The sequence below is a fragment of the Mus caroli genome, unplaced genomic scaffold, assembly GCF_978045245.1.
Source record: "Mus caroli unplaced genomic scaffold, Mus_caroli_1 scaffold_16, whole genome shotgun sequence".
NCBI classification, from domain to species: Eukaryota; Metazoa; Chordata; class Mammalia; order Rodentia; family Muridae; genus Mus; species Mus caroli.
Window position 1 is genome coordinate 1,690,682 of NW_028227271.1, and position 15,175 is coordinate 1,705,856.

The window sequence follows — 15,175 nt, forward strand, 5'->3', positions numbered from 1 at the left end:
GCTAAAGAGATGGCTTAGGAGCTCAGAGCAATTACTGCTCTTGCAAAGGACCTGTTCCCAGCACCCACCCACATGGTGATTAACAACTGCTTGTGACTCCAGTTCCAGGGGCTTTGACATCTTCTTCTGACCTCCACGACCTCCTGCACGTATGTGGCACACACAAACTCACAAATACACGTACTATGAATAAAATAAACGGATCTTAAAGAAGTAAAAACACATTGGTGGAAAGGAAGAGTGTGCGGGAACCTTGCTTTATTCTCTTTCCTGAGCATATCTACCCCATGGGTTAGAAACCCACAGAGAATGACAGCAGTAGGCATGTCGGCCACACGCATGTCGGCCTGTACAGAGAGTTCATACAAGCTACTCATTTACATCTGAACAGTGGCGCCTACAGGATCGGGACTCCTAGAGCCAGGGCCTTGCTGAACACTGAGGAGACACGAACTCTGCTGAGGCCGACAGGGGAAAACGGCAGAGGCGGGAGCGGAAAGGCAGTTCTCTGGGCAGCCCTGTGGACTCTCTGGGAAAGAGGAAGCCCCCTGAGGGTAAGCCAGGGCTGCCAGGCGCTGCTGCACACACTCGGCTGTCAGCCGTGCTTCTGGGTCTGCGTCCCAGCAATCTTCCAGGAGCTCCCTCAGCCCCCGAGGGTCCTGGAGGGAGAGAGAGAAGATGGCAGGCCTGGCCAACCCCAGAGCAGACATCTCCAGTCTTCACTTCTCCCACGTGCTCCGTTCCATTCTGCACGGAGTCCTTGCTAAGAGCATGTCTCATCACTCCTGACTCCGCACCCCACCTGTGGAGGGCCTCCGAGCCCCATTCCCTAAAGTCTAGACCCTTGAGTTTGTTCCCTGAGACAGACTCCTGGGATACCTTCCAACGGGTCTACCTTTTCCTCTAAGGATAATTCAGGCTGACAACTTATGTGCTAGTAGAAAGTTACTGTTCCTTCTCTTAGTCAAGCAGTGTGTCCTGCAGACAAAGCCTAGCTTCCACAGACCAACCCAATAGACACTAGTATGGTAGACATTTCAGGTAGGAGAGTGGAAGAAGGGACATCTCAGGAATCCATTTGTGAAGAGCTCTGCGACCCTTCTGACCTTGTTATACCTAGAGCTGGCTTTAATTGGTTCACAGCAGAAACAGAGCTGCATAGTACAAAATGATGGGGCACTGATTTGAACTTTGGGGTACACTATTCCTAAAGAAATACTGTCGTCGGGCAGTGGTGAAGCACGCCTTTAATCCCAGCACTTGGGAGGCAGAGGCAGGTGGATTTCTGAGTTCGAGGCCAGCCTGGTCTACAGAGTGAGTTCCAGAACAGCCAGGGCTACTCAGAGAAACCCTGTCTCCAAAAACATAAATAAATAAAAAGAGAGAGATACTGTCAAAGGGGCCGAGGTCCATGTAAGAGAAAAGTCAGAGAGGACTTCCTGGAGGAGACAACTGAACGACAGAGTTAACTGTGGAGTAAGGGGATAGAAATAAAACGGCTCCACAGGGTGATATGTGGGTGGAACCAACTGTGTGACACTTGTAGAAGAAAAGGTAAACTGAGGCTCAGGATAGGAGGAGAAGGTCTGGTTGTGGCAGAGAAATCCTTGAAATCCAAACTCAGCCCCCACTCCTGGTCCCCAGCTGGCAAGCCTATGGCTTCTTACTGTGACAGAGCAGCTCCAAGTGGATGGGATGTTGGGGCGCTTCCTCTCCTCCACCGCCAGGGCCCAGAGCTCACAGGCACTGGGATTGCTGCCCAGTTCTGCCTCATAAGCCAATTGGAAAGGTGGTGGTCTGTGGTCTGGGAAAGGTATAGACATAGACTGTTAACCTACCCTGGCGAGGGGGCTCCCAGGTAATAAAACTAGGGGAGATCTTAGCCTTCTGGAATAGAAGGTACGTGAGCCTTTGTTAGGTGGGACACTGGGGTGGAGACTTTACCAGGCCTCAAATCGGAACAGCGGCTCAGGATCTCCCACAGTAGTAGCGCCAGAGAATAAACATCTGCTCTCTGGAGAGCTGTACCCCAGTCCTGCAAGTCTAGAGTCTTGTCCAAGAGCTCTGGAGCCATGTACCGCTGGGTGCCAGCCTGGAGAAAATGTGGAGTGCCAGGAGTCACCTCTATGGCAACCTGTCTTGCAGCTCTGGTCCACACATTCCCCAATTACAGCAATGCTCTGTCTACTAGCAAAGCCGCACCGTTGCCACAGTAAAAGTTGTACTGTCATCAGAGCCACCGTTATCACAGGTCTCACACTTATCAAAAACACTCACCTCCAAAATGGCAGCGGGGCCTCGGGGTTGAGTAGGGGCCAAGGCAGGGGGCTGAGCAAGGCCAGGGAGTACCAAGGCAAGGCCCAGGTCCCCGATGGCGCATGACCTATCTTCCCGAATGAGCACATTCTGGCTGCTCAGGTCTCGGTGGGCGATACCTGGTTTGTACTGGCCTGCGGACACAGGTCTTGTGGTTCTCCTTGGTGCAGTCCTTCTCCCATAAGTGGAGAGAGAACTGGACCTGCACGCACCGGGTGCCGCTACTGACTCCGCCCTCCCTGTTGCGGGATACTCACCATCCTGCCAACGCTCCTCGTGGAGAAACGCCAAGCCCTCTGCCAGGGACAGAGCCATCCTCAAGGAACTTCCCCAGTCGCTCGTGTACTGAGTCAAGTAGTGGCATAAGGAGCCCTGGAGAAAAGCAGAGGCAGGAGCAGGGTGCACAGAGCTCGGGAGGTTCGTTCCAGGAAGCAGAGAGCTACTGACAGACCCCACACACACACCAGCCCGCACCTCCCCAGCAGACAGAGACACCCTGACAGAACCAGGTCAAGACACTACAGACAGTGGAAGCAGGAGAATATGCAGCAAAGTGACAGCAAAAATAGTAACTGTGGTTGGGCGTGGTACAGCGTGCCTGCCACCCCGGCACTTGAGAAGTGGAAGGAATGGGATCAGGAACATGCCAGTCTGCACATGCGCGCGCAAATACACACACGTTATAATTTTAGCCAGACATAGTAGCACATGGATGTAATCTCAGCACTCAAGAGGCTGAAGCAGGAAGCGCCTACATTTAAGGTCTGAGATGAGGGGAGGGGCGCGCGGGGGGGGGCGGTGGATTAGTAGTTTATTTCAGTGGTACCGGGTACTTGCTGCCACCCAGGCCCTTAGAACAGGGTCTCCGATAGACCTCATGAGGACCCCAGGGTGACGGCGACGGCATTCTGATTACCCTGATTTTTGTAGGGCTTTTATTTTTTCTTTTTTTTCCCCTCCTTTATTTAAAAAAAAAAAATTAGTACACTTATTTATTTGTGTGGGGGTATGTGGGTTCCCACTCGCTACATGGCACCTGTGGAGGTCAAAACACAACTTGCTAGAGTTGGTTTTCTCCTTTCACCTTCTGGGCTTCAGGGACTGCCTCAAGCCGTCATGTTCGGTGGAAGCTTCACGGAAGGACCTTGCCCATGACATTGCTGGCCCTTTTTCTCCTTCCCTTCCACCTTCTTTTAGGCGGGATCTCACTGGTTTGTATGCCACCCTGGCTGACATGGAAGACTGTTTTCAAGGTTGCAGTGATCCTCCTGCCTCTACCTCCCAGTGCCAGCAGCACAGGCACAAGCTACCACACGGGCTGGAGGTGGAGCTTTAGCAGATGCTGAGTAAGCTTTCTTGAGGTCGGACAATGGAGTTGTAATCCAAATAAATCCAAGCAATCTGACTAAGAGTCGCTGTCATACGCTGACTCAGAGGACCCAAGACAAAAGTGGTCAAGGACTTCTGTCCCTCCAACCACCTGACCTGGGCTAACAGGCCTGCGTAGACACAAATGGGTGGAGCTAAAGGAGGAGGGGCAACTGGGAATAGGCTATTCATGAACATACTGAACACCCTTAGTTTGCCACAGTTGTACCCAGGCAGCACTGTGTCTCAGGAGGAGGAGAGCATGATAGAAATAGAGAACTGAATGAATGCCACAATATGAAAATGAACTGGGCTGGAGAGATGGCTCAGTGGTCAAGAGCACAGACTGCTCTTCCAGAGGTCCTGAGTTCAATTCCCAGCAACCACATGGTGGCTCACAACCATCTGTAATGGCATCTGACGCCCTCTTCTGGTGTGTCTGAAGACAGCTATAGTGTACGCATATAAATAAATAAATAAATTGCAGTATAGGAAGGAAGGAAGGAGGTAAAGAAGGAAGGAAAGAAGAAAGAAAGAAAGAGAGAAAGAGAGAACCTGGCCTTCTTGTATTTTCTTCCTTTTTTAAAAATATTTATCTTACTTTTAGCCAAGTGTGGTGGCAATGCCTTTAATACCAGCACTCTGGAGGCAGAGGCAGGTGGATCTTTGCGAGGCGTGCCTGGTCTACAGAGTGAGTTTCAGAATAGCCAGGGCTACTTAGAGAGGCCCTGTCTCCAACAAACAAACACAATTTGTTATATTTTTGAGCTAGAGAAGTGAGTCAGTGCTCAGTGGCACACTGCTCTTTTAGTGGGTCAGAGTTGAACTCTCAGGACCCACATAAGCAATACACTGCCTCTAACTCCAGCTCCAGGGGATCTGATGCCTTTAATCTGAGAGTGCCCACATCTATGTGCACATGCCCACAAAGAGAAAGGAGCACAATCCATAAATAAAAATAAACTTAAAAAAAAATTAAGCCGGGCATGGTGGCGCATGCCTTTAATTCCAGCACTTGGGAGGCAGAGGCAGGCAGATTTCTGAGTTCGAGGCCAGCCTGGTCTACAAAGTGAGTTCCAGGACAGCCAGGGCTATACAGAGAAACCCTGTCTCAAAAACAAAACAAAACAAAAACCCTGAATATGGGTATTGTTTCTTTGTGTGTGAATGTGTGTCACAGGTGCCCATGGACACCAGAAGAGGCCATTGCATCCCCCTGGAGATGGAGTTACAGGCAATTGTGACAGCTGGCATAGGTGCTGGGAGCTTGGGTCCTCTGAGAGAGTAGCCAGTGCTCTTAACTGCTGAACCATGACTTCTGTCCCAAATCTGGCTTCCTAAAACTTATTTCTGAGAACTGAACTCAGGCCCTCATGCACAAAAGGCACTTTATTGGCTAAGATATATCCCCAGGCCAGAAAGATGTTTTTCAATTGACCCAAGAAGAATGTGGTCAAAAAGGGAAATTTCCAGAACTCGAGATCTCAGCAATGAAGGAGTTGTAAAGGTTGATAAAGCCTGGGAAAGAGCCACCACATTTAGGCAAGTTAGGAGCTGCAGTACAATCAGGGCAAAGGCACCGGGCAGAGTTCCCTCAAAGGAACAGATGGTGCTGACACTGGATAAACAGGAGATAGCCGCAGTTCAGCGAAGAGCCAGACTCTCCAATCACAGAGCCTGAGCAAATGAGACTCCCTTTCTCCTCTATGGATACAATGTCTACCTCGTAGTATCCTTCTAGAGATTAACTATGAGAATGTGTTCAAAGTGCCTAGAGCCGCCCAGGGCTTAAAATGCACCCCAGTCTTCAGCAGCCCGGCTCCAAGTAGCCCCACTTCTGCCTATGTTTTCTTCTTCACTCTTATTTTCTTTAGTTTTGGGGGTTTTGGTTTGTGTTGGATAGGGTCTTACTTTGTAACCTTGGCTGGCCTTGAACTCACATAGATATGCCTGCCTCTGCCTCCCTAAAGTTGGGGTCTAGGGAGCATCCGCTGTACTCAGGCCTGTTTTATTTCTTCGAGTCAGGGTCATATGTAGCCCAGGCTAGCCTGGAATTCACCTCAGTCCTCTCAGTTCAGCCTCCCGAGTACGAGGATTATAGTCAAGTCCTACTACCCAGCTTTCCTCCTTTTCACGTTGTTAATCTCTCACCTCAGGTTACATACATCTTTTCTTTTTATTAAAACTAGGAGAAATGGCTCAGGAGTTACACTGCCTGCTCTTCTAGGGGACTAAAGTTTAATTCCCAGTACTCATATCACAGCTACATTGAGAGCCCCAGGAGTGTTAATATCCTCTCCTGACTTCCATGGGCACCTGGCATGCTCACAGTGCACAGACATATGTGCAGGTGAAACACCTATACACATTTTTAAAATTATTACTGGAGGGGGAGTCTTTGGGAGGCCATACCAGAACGGATTGTGGTGGTCAGAAAACAACTGTACTGGCTGGTTTTGTGTGTCAACTTGGCACAAGCTGGAGTTATCACAAAGAAAGGAGACTCCCTTGAGGAAATGCCTCCATGAGATCCAGCTATAAGGCATTTTCTCAATTAGTGATCAAGGGTGGGAGGGCCCATTGTGGGTGGTAGGTAGTCTTGGGTTCTATAAGAAAGCAAGCTGAGCGAGCCAGGGGAAGCAAGCCAGTAAATAACATCCCTCCATGGCCTCGGCATCAGCTCCTGCTTCCTGACCTGCTTGAGCTCCAGACTTCCTTTGGTGATGAATGGCAGTGTGGAATTTTGTAAGCTGAATAAACCCTTCCCACCCCCACCCCCAACTTGCTATTTGGTCATGATGTTTGTGTAGGAATAGAAACCCTGACTAAAGCCGGGCGTGGTGGCGCTTGCCTTTAATCCCAGCACTCAGGAGGCAGAGGCAGGCAAATTTCTGAGATCTAGGCCAGTCTGGTCTACTAAGTGAGTTCCAGGACAGCCAGGGCTACACAGAGATGCCCTGTCTCGAAAAACAAACAAACAAACACCAAAAAAAGAAAATAAGAAACTCTAAGACAACAACTTTGTAGAGTTCTCTCCTTCTACCTCGACTGGGGTTCTGGGGACTGAACTCGGGTCCCCAAGGCTTGCACAGTAAGTAAACATCTCCATCTCGACAGCCCCTCAGGTTGAATCTATCATCTGTTCCCAGTGTCCTGTCCTTCAGCACACTTGACATTGGCAACTTCCTTTTGCGTTGATCCCTTTCTATGACCCGTTAGTCTATGACACCAGCAAACCTAGGCACCCTGTGTGCTTTTCTCAACATCTAGAAGTGCCTGCCACATAGTTTATAAATATTGGTTAAGTGAACACATAAATGAGTTTAGAGAGCTACTCCTGGATATGTATTTAACAATGGCTCTCTTCTAGACAGGCAGGAGTGGAACATGCCTTTAATCCCAGTGCTTGGGAGGCAGAGGCAGGCAGATCTCTCTGTGTTCAAGGCCAGCCTGGTCTACAGTACAAGTTCTAAGAGAGCCAAGGCTACATTGAGAAACTGTTTCAAAAAGAAAAAGTATATATATATATATATATATATATATATATATATATACACACACACACACATATATATATATATATATATATATATATATATATATATATTCATTCTAAGGAAAGTATGAGGCAGGAGAACAAGCATGAGTGAGTGAGTGAGTCTCCATTGCCACATAGCACCCCATAGGTGTAGTGCAGAGTAGTACAATACAGACTACAGATATTGCTTGGTGCTCACCTTAGGGTACAGTTCCAGTACCAGCAAAGGCCCTGAGGGCAGAGGGCCAGGGCCTCCCTGGCCAGCAGTGATAAAGCGAACGATATGGTCATGCTGTAGGCCTAGCAGCTGGTACACAGCCCTCTCAGCTCGGAACTGGGCCACGGCCCTTGGGGGGAAGGCCTTGATGGCTACCATCTCGCCCTGAAGCCTCCCGGCCCAGACGACTGCATGACCTCCTTCCTGGATTACCTAGTAGAGAGGCTGCATTGAGTGTGGGCCTCAGAGCTAGCGCCAGGGCCAGGCTTCCTCCCCAGCAGAACCTCCTGGAGTGCCACAGAATCCCACCCTCCTCCCCCTGATGGAGCACCTGGGAGAAACGCAGCTCGGCCAGCTCCGGCAGTTCCTCACTGCAGTCTCCCCCTGAGCCCGGCTCTGGGTCTGACCCACCTTGCACTCTGCAGGCCTTTCGTTGTAGCAGGGCTGAAGTAGAGAAGAGCCTTAGGATAGGTAGGGTGCACTGGACGGCGACAGCCAAGGGAGCTATGTGGGAAGAGGGCATCTTGCAAGGAAATGTGGAGCTTCAAAAGAAAATCCAGACCTGGGGGATCAGCAGAGCCTGGAGGAGGCTTCAACCTTTGGGGAAGTGCCTTGCTCTCATGGGGGGCGGAGAAAGGGAGGGAGGGGTGGGAGAGATTAGTACCCAAGATGACGCTACTCAGCAGCAGCACAAGAAACATTCCCAGCAGCAGCAGTGCCATCCAGACGGGCCCACCTGGACAGCAAGGGAAGAAAGCATGTGGATGAACACTGAGCACTGAGCCTCTCCCCTCTTCAAAGAGATTGCTTTCCAAACCACCCCCGTGCTGGTCACAAGCCCCCTTATCTCCCAGTCACCAGGGCAACCAACTTTCCAAGGCCAAGAGGAGGGAAAGTTTGGGCGGGGGGTGGGGGGGTGAGAACTAGCCTGGTTCTCACCCTGACCTATGCTTCTGCCCACTGTGGGCTCTAGTACCCTGGGGAAGGCAACTACCTGGGGTAGCCTGGGGCTCCTGGAGGCCAGGAGCCCCTTGGTTTCCTGAAGGAGGCAGATGGCTGTAATTGGCATTGCAGAAGTCAGTGCCACAGGAACACGTGAAGAGTGTGGAGCTGGGGTTTGGGTGGGCTCTGGGGACTGGGTCACAGTGGAGGGACTCACAGCCTGGCTCATCACTGTCTCGGCATCCTGAAGGGGTGGGATTAGGGGAAGGAGGAAAAGGAGATAGAGTTCAATGAAGTTTGGGGACAGAGAACAAATCCCTTCTCTATCAAAGGCATCTGACATGCCTGTCTTCCCTCTAAACATTCCCCTTCTCCCCTTTCTTTTGGCTGCCTCCCTTAACCTAGACACACCTCTACCCTAGACTCTCCCCTGCCCTAGCTCTCGTCCACCGTGTACTTGGTCATTCACCTTGCATCTCCACTTGTGCCCGGCCATGGGTCAGATTCCAGATCCCAAAGCAGCAATGGCTGTAGAGGCAGCGGATACCCTTGGGGGGGCCTGGTCCTGCATCTACCACTTCCCCCAGTGTCTTTGTGCTTCCCCGCACTCCAGGAGCCTCAAAGAACACACAGGTCCTCCTGTTTGGGGATACTGAAGTCCAAGGTGAAGAAAGGGGAGTCAAGAAGAGAGTAAAGGCAAGGACAAATAACAGCCAAGGATAGACAAAACATGATGTCCAGATCCTAGGTCAGTACAGCAGAGGCACAGGATTCTGGCTCAGCAGAGGCCTGAGTTCTGAACCCCGCCATGGGGACATGTGGCTCTGCCTTTCCTATTCACTCATCCAGCCCACTGGCCTCCTTCAAGTGGGTGGCTGCTGCTTAGAGTACACCTTTTCCCTTACTGAGTGGTGTAAAGACCCCGCCCCTCTCTGTAGACTCTTACCTTGTGCTGCCGCAGGAAGCAGTGTCCAAAGCCCCAGTGTCCCCAGCATCCTGCAAAAGGATGCCAGCTGGACAGCACAAACCAGCAAAAACCACCACAGCTACCTCAGCCAAGGCTTCCTACAAATACAGGGCACTGTGGGGGTTCCAAGCCTTCAATCCCCAACTCCGCCCCGCTCTGTCCTATCCCGGTCTCTGTGGGGGAGAAGGCTGCTGTGGGGGAGAGGTGGGTGTGAGGGAACCGGGCAGAGAAAGGGAGGAGCAAAGAATCTATCTTTTTTTCAGCTACCTCCTCTTTTTCTCCTCGGAGAGGGGAGGAAGGGACCTTGGCTGTCCAGCTGAGAACCCTGTGATAATTGACTACGAAATCTCTACCCCTTACTGACCTTGGAAGAAGGTGCTGGACCTTCTGCCTTTTCTGAGAAAGATGTCAAACATTTAGGGTGCTCAGCTCTGTTCAAGATGGCTCCCATGGATGGAGGACTCAGATCTGTAGCATCCTGAGCAGAGAAGACTCCACAGATCAACTAAAGTTGATCTCATTTTTCTTTTTTCTTTTTTTTTTTTCCTGAGACAGGGTTTCTCTGTGTAGTCCTGGCTGTCCTGGAACTTACTCTGTAGACCAGGCTGGCCTCGAACTCAGAAATCCGCCTGCCTCTGCCTCCCAAGTGCTGGGATCAAAGGCGTGCGCCACCACCGCCCAGCTGATCTCATTTTTCAAACTCAAAAAATCAGAAAGGATATGAAAATTTTCAGAGTAGGCCTGGTGAGATGGTGCTGCGATCAAAAGCACTGGGAACTCTTGTGGAAGAACCAGGTTTGGTTCACTCACATGGCAGCTCACAACTCCAGTTCCAAAAGATTTGACATCCTCTTTTGGCTTCCATGGGTACCAGGCATGCATGTGGTATGCAGACATACGTGCAGTCAAACACCCAAGCAAATAAAATAACAGCACGTGCACCTAACAGCTCCTAACGGCTGAGCCATCTCTCCGGACATCCAAAATAAATAAAGCTTTAGAAAGAAAAATGTTGGAAATGGTTAGAATTCCAGCACTCAGGAGGCAGAGGAAGGCAGATCTCTGTGAGTATGAGGCCAGCCTGGTCTACATAGTTCCTGACAGCCAGAGCTACATGGTGAGACTCTTGTCTCAAGAACTAAAAACCTCAAAAACAAAACAACAACAACAACAAAATGGAGAGATCGCTCAGCAGTTAAGAGCACTGACTGCTCTTCTGAAGGTCATGAGTTCAAATTCTAGCAACCACATGGTGGCTCACAACCATCCTAATGAGATCTGACTCCCTCTTCTGGGGTGTCTGAAAACAGCTACATTGTTACTCACATATAATAAATAAATAAATCTTTAAAAAAATAACAACAACAACTCAAAACTAACTTAAAAAAAAAAAAAAAAAAAAAAAAAAAAGGAGCCAGGCATGGTGGCGCACACCTTTAATCCTAGCACTCAGGAGGCAGAGGCAGGCAGATTTCTGAGTTAGAGGCCAGCCTGGTCTACAAAATGAGTTCCAGGACAGCCAGGGCTACACAGAGAAACCCTGTCTCAAAAAAACAAAACCAAAAAAAACCAAAAAACAAAATAAAAGGTAAAGGGGCTGGAGAGATGGCTCAGTGGTTAAGAGCACTGACTGCTCTTCCAGAGGTTCAATTCCCAGCAACCACATGGTGGCTTACAACCATCTATAATGTGATCTGATGCCCTCTTCTGGTGTGTCTGAACACAATGACAATGTACTAACATAAAATAAATAAAATCTTTTTTTTTTTAGAGATTTATTTATTCATTATATGTAAGTACATTGTAGCTGCCATCAGACACTCCAGAAGAGGGCATCAGATCTCGTTATGGATGGTAGTGAACCACCATGTGGTTGCTGTGATTTGAACTCAGGACCTTCGGAAGAGCAGTCGGTGCTCTCAACCGCTGAGCCATCTCTCCAGTCCCATAAAATCTTTTTTTTTTTTTTACTTTTTTTGTTTTTTGTTTTTTTTTTTTTGTTTTTGTTTTTTTGTTTTTGTTTTTTTCGAGACAGGGTTTCTCTGTATAGCCCTGGCTGTCCTGGAACTCACTTTGTAGACCAGGCTGGCCTCGAACTCAGAAATCCGCCTGCCTCTGCCTCCCGAGTGCTGGGATTAAAGGCGTGCGCCACCACGCCCAGCTCATAAAATCTTTTTAAAACATTAAAGTAAAATGATTAGACTGGTAATGTGTTGTATATTTTGCCATAAGAAAGAAAGAAGACAGCATGGTAACAGGAACTGCCTAGAGTCTACAGAGAGCCCTTGCACAAACAGTACAAAGCACGCATACATGCGCTCACTTCTGACACTGAGGAAACTACGACCATGGAGAGGATATCTTTTATTACGCATCTAGTATGTTTTAGAGAACAGCCAGATATATGCATTTTAAATTATCTAATTGTTCCACTAAGACTCAGCATAGATGAGCTGTTAAGAGTTATTCTTTTTTTTTGGGGGGGGGGGTTGAGACAGGGTTTCTCTGTGTAGCCCTGGCTGTCCTGGAACTCACTCTGTAGACCAGGCTGGCCTCGAACTCAGAAATCCGCCTGCCTCTGCCTCCCAAGGGCTGAGATTAAAGGCGTGTGCCACCACCGCCCAGCTGTCATTCTTTTTTTTTTTTATTAGATATTTTCTTCATTTACATTTCAAATGTTATCCCCAAAGTCCTCTATACCCTCCTCCCACCCTGCTCCCCAACCCACGCACTTCTGCTTCTTGGCCCTGGCATTGCCCTGTACTGGGGCATATGATCTTCGCAAGACCAAGGGCCTCTCCTCCCATTGATGGCCAACTAGGCCATATCAATAGTCATTCTAATTTTAAACAACAACAAAAAAGCAGAGTGAGATTTGAACCTGGGTATATATGACTCCAAAGCCAAGGTTCTGTTCTCTGTATTGTACAACGTTGCCTTAAAACAAATGCAAACTTAAGAGGCTAAAGAAATGTTTCCATATTGGGCATGATGCATGCCTTTAATCCCAGCACTCAGGAGGCAGAAGCAGAATGGATCTCTGTGAGTTCAAGGCCAGCCTGGTCAACATGGCAAATTCCAGGTCAGCCAGGGCTCTTTCCACTGTTTACAGAATTTCAACATTTGAATTTGGATTGCTGAGAAGTGTGCACCAGCCAGCATAACATTTGCCCAACAGGCTAACAACTGGGAAGGGAGTCTGCAGTTCAAAATCTCACCACCAGAGGTCAGCAGACATAGAAGACACTTGTCCCTGGCAAGAGGGCCTCCTCAGATGACTAACATTCACAGTATGCCTCCAAAACCTCCTAAACTGCAGCATTATAAAATATAAAGGGAGGCCACAGGGTGTGCAGAGAGCATGTCCATATGAACAGAGGGTCTGTGGCTTGTGTTGCCATAGAGACAGACGTGCAGCCTCAGTTCCCTCAGAGTAAGAAACCAGTCATAGGTTATCATGTCCACACCTGTGAGCTTCAAAGCGCTGGTCAAAGGGGCCTGGTTCCTGTTCATGCTCCTGTCTCTGTACTAGCTGCCTTTCTCAGAATGACCTAACTTAGATCAGAGATGAAGGTAGTAGCTCATTGCAGACAGGTCCTTTCTCCTGGGGAGCATGCATGAGAGGAGGCAATCTCTGTGAGGAAAGGACAGGGCTGGAGACAGCATCGTTGTATCCTTCCTCGGCCCTTCCGGAAGTCTGCAGGGCTGTGTTAGTAAGGTGTGGGATGCTGCGCTTAGTTCCTGCTGTCCTCCTTCGCCAGCCTCCAGATCAGATAAGTGAGGATGTGGGCAATTGAAGATCAAATGGCTTCTTTTGTCTGGAATGTCTCTGGAGACCCTCTCCTCCAGAGTGGGAGCAGGGTAAGGATGCAGCAGCAAGGCGAACGCCTCAGCCAAAGCCTCGGGTCACTATTTCTTTTGAAGACAGAAACAACCCAGAACCCAAGCACGGTGGCTCACTCCTGTAATCTCAGCATTTGGAATTAAGAGGCAGGAAGACTGCTGCAAGTTGGAGGCCATCTTGGGCTACACGGTCAATCCCAGGCCATCCTGGGCCTTGTCTCAAGGTGGCAGTGCAGGGAGCAGGGGCAATAACTGCAGTTGGAGAGAAAGAACCTGAGCTGGAATCCCAAGCAGACAAAAAAAAAAAAAAAAAAAAATTGTGTGTGCCTGCACATACATATAACCCAGGCTTAGCAGGTAAGGGTGCCCTGCTGTTTTTACAGATCTTGAGTTCAGTTGGAAAACACGTGTAACTATAGCTGCAATGCCTGCCACTTGCACACACATATACACAAATCTCTCTCCCCCCACCCCCGTGTGTGTGTGTGTGTGTGTGTGTGTGTGTGTGTGTGTGTGTGTAAGAAAATCTGGACTGGTGGTGGCACAAGCCTATAATCTCAGTTACTTGGCTGAGGTGGGAGGATTAAAACTCCAAGGTCTGCTGGGATACAGAGGGAGTTCAAGGCCAGCCTAGGCAATTTAAAAAACAACAACAAAGCCAGGCACAGTGGCAGATGCCTTTAATCCCAGGTCTTGACACAGGCAGTAGGGGTGTGTGTATACATGGCAACAGAGACAGAGGTCTGGGGAAGAAGAAAGAGAACATGCTAGAGTAGATGAGACTTGAGAAAGAAAGAAAGAAAGAGAGAGAGAAAGAAAGAAAGAAAGAAAGAAAGAAAGAAAGAAAGAAAGAAAGAAAGAGAGAGAGAAAGAGAGAAAGAAAGAGAGAGAGACAGAAAGAAAGAAAGAAAGAAAGAAAGAAAGAAAGAAAGAAAGAAAGAAAGAAAGAAAAGAGAAAGAGAGAGAGAGAGAGAGAAAGGGCCTAAGATGGAACACCAATGCTTAAGTGTCAGAGGAAGTAATGTCTCTGAAGGAGACTAGAAGGGCTGGAGAAGATACAAGTGATTTAGTGTCACATTCTGTTTTGCCAGTGTTGGCTGGCTTTTCACTACCAGATATACACGTATGCATGCACATGTACACACACACACACCACACATCCACACATACATGCATTCTGAGACAGAGTGCCACTTTTTTTTTTTTTTTTTTTTTTTTTGGTTTTTCCAGACAGCTGGCCTCGAACTCAGAAATTCACCTGCCTCTACCTCCCAAATGCTGGGATCAAAGGTGTGCACCACCACTGCCCGGCAGTGTGCCACCTTGTAAACCGGGTTGTTCTCTCACAGAGGTGCACTTGCCTCTGCCTCCTGAGTGTTGAGATTATAGATCTAAGCCACCACACTTGGGTTTTATTCATTCTTTATACCTATTTGAGTGTTGTGGTGTTGTGTGTACATACATGTGCATGCCACAGCATGTGTGAAAGTCAGGGGCCAACCCTCAGGAGATGGTTTTCTTCTTCAACCATGTTGGTGCCAGGGCTCAAACCCAGGTTGTCAGGCTTAGGGGCCAGTACCTTTACCTGCTGAGCTATCTCGCCAGATGGTTTATTTACATCTTGCTTTATTTAAAAGATTTTACTTTTTATTTTTATTCATTATGTAGCCTCGGATGTCCTGACTTTTATTTTAATTATGTTTTTATGTGTGCGTCTACCTGTGAGTTTGTGCACTGAAGTAGAGTGTCTTCAGAGGCCAGAAGAGGACATCAGATCTTCTGGAGCTCCAGTTACAGGTAGTCGTGAGCTGCCAGACGTGGGTCCTCTGGAAGAGCAGAGCAAGCATTCTTTTCTTTTCTTTCTTTCTTTCTTTTTTTCTGAGACATTTCCCAGAACAGCTATAGTTGTCCTGTGACTCATTTTGTAGACCAGTTGGTCTCAAACTCAGATCTATCTGTCTGCCTCTTGAGTGCTGAACTAAAG

At 48.6% G+C, this 15,175-nt stretch overlaps 1 protein-coding gene across 1 annotated transcript; it reads right to left on the reverse strand.

Annotated features, from left to right (window-relative positions):
• Positions 1 to 250: 250 nt before the first annotated feature.
• Positions 251 to 9,504, reverse strand: Amhr2 (anti-Mullerian hormone receptor type 2). Its single transcript, XM_021183551.2, has 11 exons — positions 9,328 to 9,504; positions 8,851 to 9,033; positions 8,434 to 8,625; positions 8,104 to 8,175; positions 7,771 to 7,883; positions 7,422 to 7,652; positions 2,574 to 2,688; positions 2,278 to 2,450; positions 1,945 to 2,092; positions 1,668 to 1,804; positions 251 to 659 (listed from the first exon to the last, which is right to left on the reverse strand). The coding sequence occupies exons 1-11, from the start codon at positions 9,374 to 9,376 to the stop codon at positions 378 to 380; spliced, it is 1,695 nt and encodes a 564-aa protein (XP_021039210.1). The 5' UTR covers positions 9,377 to 9,504; the 3' UTR covers positions 251 to 377.
• Positions 9,505 to 15,175: the final 5,671 nt, after the last annotated feature.

Bases quoted from the DNA above. Each gene is read 5' to 3' on its own strand.
- Amhr2 (XM_021183551.2), bottom strand. From the start codon at position 9,376: ATGCTGGGGACACTGGGGCTTTGGACACTGCTTCCTGCGGCAGCACAA. The intron at 2,689-7,421 runs GTGAGCACCAAG...GCTTTTCTCCAG, and splicing joins TACTGGAACTGTACCCTAAG to GGCTCCTTATGCCACTACTT. The intron at 660-1,667 runs GTAAGAAGCCAT...CTCTCCCTCCAG, and splicing joins CTTGGAGCTGCTCTGTCACA to GACCCTCGGGGGCTGAGGGA.